Source organism: Penaeus monodon, chromosome 5 (assembly GCF_015228065.2).
Source record: "Penaeus monodon isolate SGIC_2016 chromosome 5, NSTDA_Pmon_1, whole genome shotgun sequence".
NCBI lineage: Eukaryota > Metazoa > Arthropoda > Malacostraca > Decapoda > Penaeidae > Penaeus > Penaeus monodon.
This window is the reverse complement of record NC_051390.1, coordinates 5382004-5394503: the sequence shown is the minus strand read 5'-3', so window position 1 is coordinate 5394503 and position 12500 is coordinate 5382004. Positions and strand designations below refer to the sequence as shown.

The 12500-nt window shown below is 36.3% G+C and overlaps 1 protein-coding gene across 1 annotated transcript in view; it reads right to left on the bottom strand.

Moving 5' to 3' along the window:
- Positions 1-12500, bottom strand: part of LOC119573410 (dedicator of cytokinesis protein 9-like) — a 39334-nt gene that overhangs the window by 586 nt on the left and 26248 nt on the right. Inside the window, exons 30-36 of the mRNA XM_037920643.1 lie at positions 3468-3649; positions 3015-3095; positions 2653-2799; positions 2011-2274; positions 1129-1248; positions 441-559; positions 1-188 (exon numbers count right to left, since the gene is read on the bottom strand). The exon at positions 1-188 is cut by the window's left edge and continues 586 nt beyond it. Coding sequence (XP_037776571.1) covers positions 1-188; positions 441-559; positions 1129-1248; positions 2011-2274; positions 2653-2799; positions 3015-3095; positions 3468-3649 — 1101 coding nt within the window. The remainder of the gene's footprint in view (positions 189-440; positions 560-1128; positions 1249-2010; positions 2275-2652; positions 2800-3014; positions 3096-3467; positions 3650-12500) is intronic.

The window sequence follows — 12500 nt, the reverse complement described above, 5'->3', positions numbered from 1 at the left end:
GCGACGACCTCTTCAGCAAACTGTCCACAGCAATCTGAGCAGCCAGCAGCGGTTCGTTCAGAATTGATGACAGCGACTGAAGCAGCTCTGAGAAGTTGCTCTCTAGCGCCATCTGATACTCATACTGGTCACTGTTTATGACCTGGCTGTTTAGGTCCAGGGCTTCTTTGCAGGTACATACAAACTCTCTGTATGACATCAAAAAACAATGATAATAAGTTTAGTTAAGAACAAATCCTTGGTTAATAATTATCCAAGATCTCTTTGTATACATTATACTTACACATACATAATTATAATAATAAATGAATCTCAAATCAATGAACATTCTGGTATCAGACAACATCAACACATATATTACAAAGGAAAATAACTCCAAATGCAGAGAATAACTGTACATGCAACATGTATGCATCATGTTCAAGAAAATGAATACCTACCTATAAACATCTTTCAACCGAGACACCTGGTTCACTGGATACGAAGAGCAGTTTGTTTCTTCGAGGAAAGTGGATGCATAAGCCAGAGGCCCAGCATTTACCTGCACACTGATGCTGCCCTGTGAGGTGAAATACAACATAATATATATAATTTACTTTAAGATACACAGAAACAGGGCCAGTGATAATGAGATTATATAAATCTACACAACAAGTTGTTTCTACTCTGCTAAAACAGTATTCGTAACAGTTAGTAATGTTATCATTTATATATACAATATCATTCTTTTGATTAATATTATCATTCTCATCAACATTTTCATTTTCATTTTCAAATCAAAGCACTATTTGTATTTGTTTGCACTCAAACATCCAAGACTGCATTGCCTTTATTTTCCCTGAAACTTAATCTTCAAGTTATATATATCAAATCTGTTTAATGGCTGTTATATCAACAAAGATTTTCGCTGCATATCACATGGTAACACAACCAATCTCTCTATTTTACTATTATGCCACAAAATGAGTCAATCAAGAACCCAATGACATGTATAACCTGTTTACCATCTAAACCAATCAATGAACTATCAGTCACCAACAATTAGTATCAACTATCAACTGGATTTTTTTGGTCATATTATTTCACCTCTGTTTCACCTGTCACGAGAATCTATCACATCTATCTTACCTGAAGCTTCAGCTGCAATTTCTTCACATCTGTTGGCTGTTTATTAATGATTTCCAACAGTTCTTTGACTCTGCTTTCCATTTCATCAATGGCAACTTCAATGGGAGACATTTCTAGCACCTGTTATTAAGAGAGATGTGTTACATGGTAAAATAAGTTAAATAAATGTACATTAATTGAAAAAAATGGTAGATAATACATAACACAAAAATTAAGCATATAAATTTGATTTTCTGACTGCTGTATTATATCCCAATTCATTGCTTCTTTGATAATAATGACCAAGTCTGAAAACACACACACACTCACTCACTCACTCACTCACTCACTCACTTACTCACCCACCCATCCACTCACTCACTCACTCACTCACTCACTCACCCACCCACCCACCCACCCACCCACTCACTCACTCACTCACTCACTCACTCACTCACTCACTCACTCTCTCTCTCTCTCTCTCCTCACTCTCACTCTCACTCTCACTCTCACTCTCTCACTCACTCTCTCTCTCACTCTCTCACTCACTCTCTCTCTCACTCTCTCTCTCTCCTCTCTCACTCTCTCTCTCCTCTCTCACTCTCTCACTCCTCACTCTCTCACTCTCTCACTCTCTCACTCTCTCACTCTCTCACTCTCTCACTCTCTCACTCTCTCACTCTCTCCTCTCTCACTTAGGCCAAATATAAAAATGTGATACCCAAACTCATATCAGTCTATGACCCTTCAAATCCATCAAAACAAATGAAAATTTTCTAAAAAATAATCCAAAACAGTGTCCTTGTGAACAATTTTAACTAGCTTACCTTCCAGCAAACACTTGGAGACCGCAAGCTCCCTCTCTCCCACCCTTCCCTACAACCCCACCCTCTGTAAACTAACCTCAGTCTCCACAATCTGTATCCTCTTCTTCACATATGGGAAAAAGTAGTCCGTCTTGAGAATAACCCTCCGCTTCCACTGCTCCTCCAATTTTCCGTGCGCCTTTCCCTCTAGGGTGAAGGGAGTCTCGAACATGAAGGTGTTGATGTTGTTGTTGCGTTCGAATTCCGTTTGCCTGTTGTTCCGTTCTTCTTCGGGAAAATAGGGATTAACGTGCGTCACCTGGATGTAGGCATAGCGCGATTCAAGTTCATCCGCATCAACCTATGGGGTGGAAAAAAAAAAAAGTGGGAGAGAAATGTTAATTTTTATCCATCCACTTCACATAATTCAGCCTAGAGCTTGATTTTACACCTAACTGTAATTCTGACGGACTAAAAAATAGAAAGATATATTAACTCTGGAAAATTCAGGGAAACAAGACAAGGGAAAATTTTTAGTAGACGCACAGAGAAAAAAAAATAATCAAAAGTTAATTCATTTGTCACTAACATAAACAGAACATCTTATAATGATTTCATTACACTTTTACAGACCGTCACATCAAATCACAATACACACTGCCACTCATAAACAGAAATACAATTAACACAAACTTTGCAAGCTGAGGATCTCCAAAAAAAGACAGAACATATTCCTTACAGAATTAGAATCCATGATCATCTTAACAGCTTCTTTCCCGAACTTATCGCAGTACTGGTGGTAAAGTCTCTCCGAAATCTCCGCCAGTGAGGTTACTTTGGGTTCCTTGTAGATGTATTCCTTGCCAGCTTCATCCTCAAAGTAACTCTTCACAAAAATAAGTAAATAAACAAATAAATAGAATAAATTAGAACCTCACATGAATAGATACCAATTGAAAAGAAAATATACACACACAATATACACGTAAAATTAATTGCACTGCCCTTTTATAAACACTATAGACTGTTTTGCCAGTCATGGATGCAATTCCAAATATCATGAATAATTTACCATAAAAAGGCAATACAACTGTCACTCACAGGTCCGTAGAAGGCCACACGATAGTAACGGCCCAAAAGTCTCTTCTGCGAAGCATTTACCTCCACCACTCGGGAATAAGCCTACAATTATACAAGACAATTATAGCAGCAATAATTATAACCATAATAAAAGGACCAATAGCACATAACAATAATAGCAACAAAAGAGCAACATGAATACTGACAATAACAGTGACAATAAGTGTATCAAAAATAATAATGATGATGATGATGGTGATGGTGATGGTGATGGTGATGGTGGTGATGATGATGATGATGATGATGATGATGATGATGATGGTGATGGTGATGGTGATGGTGATGGTGATGGTGATGATCGTGATGGTGATGATCGTGATGGTGATGATAGTGATGATAGTGATGATAGTGATAATGATGACGACGACGACGATGAAGATGATAGTGAACATGATAATAAAAGCCACAACTCACCTGATACAGATGAGAATAGCACTGGACAAGCGCAGGGTAGTTGCGCCGCCCCTCATAGATAGGGATGAGAATCCGATAGAGGTTACCTAGCAGCTCGAACCTCTCCGCTCGCTCAACCATTCCGCCTGCAACCTCGAGCTGGTTGATCAGGGAGTCCATGGTGAACACTGTATCGACTAGACCTGTAAAATAGGTTTTTCTCTTTTCTTTTTTTCTTTTTCTTTTCTTTAGTATGGGATTTTATTGGGGCTGTGTGCATTCACTTTGGGAATCGGCAAATCTGACAAAGTTGCTGCAATTGAATACATAATTGCATGGTAGATTTTCCACTGTGTAAATCTGTCACCAAATATATATCTTTCTCCAATGAAGATCTATTTACAACAAGCATATTAAAAAGCAAACTACATTAATGGGACAAATTCTATTTATTTAAAGTGATACTTTTATAACAAAGATAAATTAAGGACACAAAATGGCCACACTGACACATATGACACAAAGACACAGACACACAAACACTCTGACACACAAGACACAGACACATAATTGCACAAACACAGACACTCAAGAAAAAAAAAACACACACACACAAATGTGCACATACATGCTCACACTGACACGCACACTCACTCACACTTACTCACACTCACTCACTCACTCACTCACTCACTCACTCATTCACTCACTCACTTATTCACACTCACTTATTCACTCACTTATTCACACTCACTCACTCACTCACTCACTCACTCTCACTCTCACTCTCACTCTCACTCTCACTCACTCTCACTACTCACACTCACACTCACACTCACACTCACACTCACACTCACACACTCACACACACACTCACCCACACATGCACAGATATGTTTGTATCATTATGGATTATTAGATGATTAAACTATCACAAAGTAATAAGCAAACGAAGCTCATTTCAATTTCCAATTTAAAAGCAAGAACAGGAACTGATGGAGTATTGACATCATGTTATAATATGCTTGATTTTTACAAAATACAATGCAGATATTTCATATACTGTCAATCCATTATCTTATTCTATGTTATGTTAGTTTTAGGTCATATAATCTAAAGAACGTATGATAAAGTGCTCATTCCTTAGTCCCAGAAGAGCCTCCATGGAAACCAGAACAGTGCTAATTTAAAGCTAGGTTTAAATCTAATTTAAATATATATCTAAATCCAAATAAATATCTACCAATTGCCTACTTGATCTAAAACAGATCTCTTTGTACCAGAACAACTTTCTTCTTTGAATGATGCTCTTGCAATTCAGTTCTCACTTAACCTCCCTATCTATATCAAGATGCTATTAAGCTATCTAATTAAAATATATATTCCTAAGAATAAGCAAGACTTCAAAAAATAGTTCTAAATGGCAGCATGCTTGTCCAATAAAATCTATATCCTACCTCAAGCTCAAAAAGTTTCATGCTGAACCATTATCAGTGCAAAATTCACTCATTACTCCTCTGGGTTCTCTAGAGGTTACAGCAGCAAGACAATGCAAACAGATTTCCTTTACACACAATTGGCACACTCATGGATAACTGAATCTATCATGTAGCAGAGACCTACATTATAGTTTTCAATTCCTACTCACTTGCATGGGAAGACCTGTATCCTTCAGCACTTAAGACTCCTTATATATCTTACAAGTATGCAAAACTATAGACACATGCATAGTCTAGAATCTTATCTAGTCCCACTTACTGAAAATCTGCTGCTACCTGCAAATACCTTATTCAAAAGAAAACATCCTAAGAATAATTTACAACTCCTACTTAAATTTCTGCCAACACAGAGAAAAAACTTTTGCTGCAAAAAAAGTGACAAAACACTCAGTGATCTCCCATCTTCTGTCCTGATATACTAACACAAGTTACGCTGCTAATTACATCATCCGAAACATTTCTGTTAAATCTGACAGAAATAAAAAGGGGAAAAATTATTCTCTTAAAACCACAGAGAGAAAACACTATACATATCACAGTTTTTATGTTTGTTTGCTTTTATATAAAAACTGGCACATATCTGTATCAATAAAACAATAACACACATTATTCTGCTTTTATGGATAGACATCTCTAACATTTCGAATCATTCCTTCATTATTTCCATAACAACAGAACTTTATAAAACATAAGTGTTATAGTGTATTCTGTCTCACTGAAATAATCTCATTTATAAACAGCAAGTCAACACTTTCAGTTCCTGTTCAACTACATAGCAATGCAGTTTAAGCAACTACACTCTGAAATGTTTAAAGCTAGCTAGATCTATGCTACTATAGATTATCATTGCCTACATTATCCACACTTATATCACTGAAATTCTTAATAAAAAGGAGTCTAGCCAGCTTTTCAAAATAATGAAAAATAAGTCTTCACATCTAGTCAGCTCTTCTATATTTGTATCATATGGCATATTTTAGGCTGGTTAGACACTACAGTCAAATTTTGAGTTGTTAAGCAATAATCACTAAAGCATTCTGAAGCCTTGATATTCATGAAAATAAATATAATTTCTTATTACTTGCCATTTAAATGCAAATAAATAAATATACAAAATACAATATGAGCAATAATACAAAAATGAAATCAAAACCAACCTCGTTATTTCAGAATAATAACACAAAACACATCAGGAAATGAATACATACTCCTTACATGGCCGTGCTTAACTCAACATATTTCTTATTAAGAAATGGTTCACCTACCAGTGTAGAAGTGCAGAGTCTGGGAGCAGCATGCAACATCTAACAGGAACGCCACAGAAGATATTGCGAACATAAGTAACAGCCAAGATCAAAAAAGCTTCAGGCATCAAAATTGACACAGTCCTTTACAGAGATTTTTTTTTTTTTTTTTTTATAAAGAGACTACATTGTTTTGTTTTGTTTTTTAAAGAGAGACTACAATATTTTGTCTATTTAGTTTTATAAAGTGAAAACACCTTTTGTTTCTTCAAACTTTATGAGGAGACTATGTTATTATATTTTTGTTTTAGACTACCATCTATCATTTGTTATTTTTCAAAAAGAAATTATTCTAGATTTTAGAGGCATACATCCTTTAACTTTATAAAGAAAGTAATACACCCTTTTAAATGTGTTATACTGTTTCAAAAAAACAATATGCTCAAGTAACCACTGAAACAAAAACTAACCACTTTGAAGTACCATAGTACCAAAACCAATAACAATTTTTCAATGGAGTTACATATAACAATTTAAATATGACTGTTAACACAGGCATTCTTGAAAAGCTTATCAATATCTTTCCATCACTCTCTTTCTGTATTACCAATGTGTAGTCCAATTTCTACTTCAGATGTTCAACTTTGATAACCAACCTACACACAAGTAAGTCAATCCACCAAACATCTTATTTTTCAATCTTTGAAAAGTCAAGCTCTCAAAAGCCACTGGGTTCCATTCTTTCAGCAAGTCAAGAATAACTTTCATAAGCTACAGAAACACAGTAGCTATGATATATTGTGCTTAATTAATATACTGAATGTAGAAAAGGTATGAATGAGAATGAATATCTTCACAATACAAGAGATGTATTTGACCGGTTTCGATTGCGTCTTCGACAGAAAGACATGTATTTCTGACAAAGAAGCAATCGAAACCGGTCAAATACATCTCTTGTATTGTGAAGATATTCATTCTCATTCATACCTTTTCTACATTTGTCAATATGAATAATATACTGAATACCATTTGAACAAGGATGAAAGACAAATGTAATATGCTGCAACTAAATCTGTTACATGGGGAGGGGACTGTGTGAGTCTACAAAGCAACAAGTTCTTATAACATAACTTACTAAGAAAATGTTTAAAATTACCATGATTCTCGAAAAAAATATTACATACAAGTTGCTCTCATCTTTAACAAATTACTAAATTTATATTGAAATCTTAATATTTGCTTTCCATTTATACCTACACATTTCCATATTGATGAAAATAAAACTGCAGCAGAATCAACGTCAATAACATCTTTATAACTCTTTTACAAAATAAATTAGCTATGCTGTTTGGAAGGTTAGCTTCTTGTATAAAAATCCTGCTCCTCATCACATTCAAATCATCATGAACCTGACACATAAATAACAAGATGTGGTTAAAACAGACAGACTGAGAGAATGAATAAAGACTGGGGAAGCAAATGTGAAAATGGCTGAAAAAAAATGAAAGACTAGAAATGGGAAGAATCATCATCTCGTCTCGTAGTTCAAGTCAGGCTTTTTTCTTTGTCGTTTACAATCTATTCTGGAGGCACATAAACCCTATGCCATGACCGAGCATGGGAAGAAATATTACGAAAGAAGCAGGACCATCATTTAAGGCTAGAGTAATAGAAAGCTCAGTATACCATTGATCATCAATCTACAAGCAAGGCAATAACTAGCAAACTTATAGGTAGCAAGTCCAAAACACACACAGCATAAGCTCATGGTAAATTCATACTAGACTGATGCAAGGCAGAAGTTTCATAGGTTGCATATTTCTTGCTGATTTACTAATGAGTCAATACAAAATGCCTGTATAGATATCATGACCATTAACACAAATTTAAATATACAAAAATCCTTTACAAAGAAAAATGGGAAATTCTCCTACAACTGCAATTGATATGAAGCAACAACATACAGGAAAATTTACCAATTTGCATATAAAATCAGACATACCAACAATGATTCTCAAAAATATCAAAAGGAATAAAAATAAGCTACCCAACCATCTTTAGCATTACTTATTCAATCACAAAAGTGCTACAGTGAACAACATCAAACATACATAAAACTTCTACCTTACCAACGCAAAGCTAGGTCTCATATGAAGGGACATTTCATATGACAAAACAAAATCTCGTAAGATGTGTATCTATACTTCTTTACCTGTATCCCTGTGACATGCACTGATTTTCTGAAACACAAGTTATTTATGAAGAGAGTCTGTCAATCATTCAAAATTTACATGAAAACAGTCCATGACCAAACTGTTAGAGGATGAAGTCATACAACAAAAAGAAGAAAAAAAATATCCTGTGGGCAAATGAAAGACAAACTATGCAAAACAAGAGAAAATGTAATCAAATTTATAAAATTTGCTTTTTAAAGTATCTTTAACCATTACCAACATGCAATATTTATTACCATAATCAGGCTATAATAATAATTATACTCAATTAGGATGCAAATCATATTAGAAAAAATCAATTCCAATTAATCCATGCAACTCATATACTTATTATTTACATAAAATTCCTTGGGGAAAAAATCATACAATTAGTATATACCCAAGTTCTAAATATCATTCATATAGTGATGGAGACAGGAAGGGAGGAAGGGAAAGAGGGAGGAAGGGAGAAGGGTGGGAGTGAGGGGAGAGGGGAGGGAAGGGGGGAGAGGAAGGGAAGGAGTGAGGGGAGAGGAGAGGGGGGTGGGAGGAAGAGAGAGAGAGAGAGAGAGAGAGAGAGAGAGAGAGAGAGAGAGAGAGAGAGAGAGAGAGAGAAAGAGAAAGAGAAAGAGAAAAAGAAAAAGAAAAAGAAAAAGAAAAAGAAAAAGAAAAGAGAAAAGAAAAAGAAAAAGAAAGAGAAAGAGAAAGAGAAAGAGAAAGAGAGAGAAAGAGAGAGAAAGGGAGAGAGAAAGAGAGAGAGAAAGAGAGAGAGGCAGAGACAGAGATAGACAGAGACAGAGATAGACAGACAGACAGACAGACAGAGAAAAGAGACAGACAGAGACATAGAGACAAAGACAGAGACAGATAGAGACAGACAGAGACAGAGACAGACAGAAACAGACAGAGATAGACATTTAGACAGGTAGACAGACAGACAGATAGACATGTAGACAGATAGACAGATAGACAGATAGACAGAGATAGACACAGAGAGAGAAAGAGAAAGGAAAAAGTGAAAAAGAGAAAGACAGAAAGACAAAGACAGAAAGAGAGACAGGAAGAGAGAGAGAAAGATGGTAGAGAAAGACAGAAACAGAGAAAGAAAGAAAAAGAAAGAGGGAGAGACAGGCAGAAGCAGAAAGATAGACAGACACAGAGACAAACAGAAGCAGAAGACATACAGAGGCATAAGACAGACAGAGGCAGGAAGACATAAGACATACAGAGACAGAAAGACAGACAACCACAGAGACAGACTGAGGCAGAAAGACAGACAGACAGACAGGCAGACAGAAAGAGAAAGAGTGAGAGACCAGTGAACAAGACACCTCTGTAAAATGGAGCAAATGATAGGGCCCTTTGGACTTCCCTCCCCATTCCTTAAGCCTTGGCCCAATAAATCACACACACACTCAATATATGGTTCGTCTCGTAAGTATCTAATAACTCGGCTTGAGCTTTTCTATTCAGGCGATGGCATCTTAATTCCTATGATCCGGATGACATGATCATCAAGTCATGAAAAAAAAAAAAAACTGACTTGAAGGCCAGGTGACATGAACATGCCATCATGGGGAAATCTGGCTGTGGGCCAGGTGACACAAACTTGCCATCACGAGCATTTCGGCTGATGGCCAGGGTGATAGGAAAGACTCACCACAAGTTCATAGACCTCGTGGAGGGTGATTAGACTCCTTTGGCCTTTAGAAAGAGGCTTTTGCTTTATTTCCATCGATAAACGTGTATGGAATGTAGTGTACATGAGAAATCACTGGAGGAGCACCAACTCCATGCTCACCATCCTATTGCTGGCCACCATAACTGACGGCAAAGGTATTACAGAAAATTTTATATTATAAAAAAAAAATTAAAAATGACACAAATAACATAATGTTACTTATTATTATTATTCTTGCACTGAGTTATGGACTAGCTAAAGTGATGATATGGACCCTGTGCAAGAAAAACTGTTTAATCCTTCACTGCCAGGTGGCATGCATGTACATGCCATGGAATGCCTGGACTATATTCTGGGTGGTACGTGTACGTCCCATTTTCTGGGGGCATGTACAATCATGACACGCACACTGTGGTGCCGACACGATCGCCCGGCAGCAGGGCCCAAGCCACTACGAATACAGCCCAGGAGGGAGGGTTTTCATATCGGGAAACCACCCAGCGGCAATGGTTTAATACCATCTGGATAAAGCAAATCAAAATGACAAATATGGACAATGGAGAATGGCAAAAAAAATAAAAATGCTGATGCATAAAAAGAGAAAATAACATTGCAAAGGGGAGACATAGAGTCTTGTCACCGCTAACGAGTGTTCGCATGCACCCGGCCTACAAGTCACACACCATCAGAGCGGTCACTCACATAAGCCTAATACCTGCATGTGATTACCAGCATCTGGATCCAATGGGTTAGGATATAACAACTCATGAATTTACAATCTATAGCTACGGAGTTCTATATAACAGGCTATATAGCCAGAAGCCAAGATCACTAACATCTAAATGGTAATCTGGAATCATTGCTGCAGTTTTTCTATATTTTACAGACATAAATCTCTAATCACAGATTTTCTAGCAGGAGAAATTGAGTGGGCTTATTTTCCTACAAGAGCCCTTTCTTTTCCACCCATTACCCTAATGCCCTAATATCTACCCTCAGTGCTCAAGGCTTACCTACAACAAGCCAATATAATGAACAGGATACTAGTTTGGTCAGGTAATGGACTACAGATATAGCTTCTTTATCCTTATGAAGCTTTTACATTAGGTTTGCCCTTTGCTAGTGCAGAGATAAGGTACAGCAGAAAGAGAAGCCAAGTGTGCCTAACAACATAACTATGTGCCTCATATACAATAAAAAAAAATAATATTCTAATGTTACTGATCTGTGAGTATTTTTAGTTTCAATAGTGCATGTGTGTACTAACTGCTAGTTTAAGTTTCAACAAAAAAAATATATTACTGAGCTATAATGAAACATCCCTGAATGGACAGTGCATAATAAAGCTTTGATCAAGCTATGTCCTGTTTATCACATTTATTCCAAACTTTGTTATGCAAGCATTTGGCACTTTCTGATTTTGAATTTCAATGGAATACCTTCTTATGAAAATATGGCAAATGTTTGTAAAGCACTTTAGAGGCAAACATAAGTATACAATGAAATAATCATAAATGCTGAGTGACATAACACAACTTGTGATGGTGCAATACAAGCCTTGTGAAAATTACACTAATTAATGGACCATGAAATAAACAAAGATTTGAACAAAAACCTCTAAATATGTTGCCTGGTGATATTACATATACCAAAAGTCTTTTAATTTCCTTTCCTGTCACTGTGGCATATACAACAGATATGCCTTGTATGTTAATTAAATAAGTGGACTTTTATATTTGTAATGACACCAAATATGCACATCATCTACATCTATGTACACATATCTAGCTAACAATCAACCTAACTATTTAAATGGTGGGCTAATTGAATCGAGCAATAATTCCTTTTTCAACAGCAAGTTTTATAAAGAATTGTTTAATCTTTCAAGCTATTCCACATACCTTCCTCTCTCTTCTTACTATATTTTTTTTTTTTCCTCTTTAACCCTCTTATTCTGCTGTTAAATTACTTGACCTCCAAGGCCTCCCAGTTGTTAAGCCACCTCAAGGCAGCAGCTGACACTAGGCTGGGCAGACCAAGAGGGTGTGCACAGACAGTAAGCTTCTCATGTTTAAATTTCTGGTTTCTTGACAGACTCTGGTTAATACCTACAACTCTGCACTAGGAACAGATGGGCAGCATTCTTGATTCACTATGCCAATGATGATTATGATATTTAACGAACATCACAGAGGCCAACTCCCCAGTATGTACTGGGCAAGAGATTATGAGTCATTTATTTAGTAAGTATTTATATCTAATTCAACCTCCACCCATCTTGTGAAGTAAAATAATAAGTTTTAAAATCACCATCCCTCTACTCTTTTCCTAAGCCTCCTCTCCTCTAATGTTCAATTTAGAAATAAATCTATGCCTCCTTGTGTCAGTGCACTGGCAAATATCTACTGCACTCTATC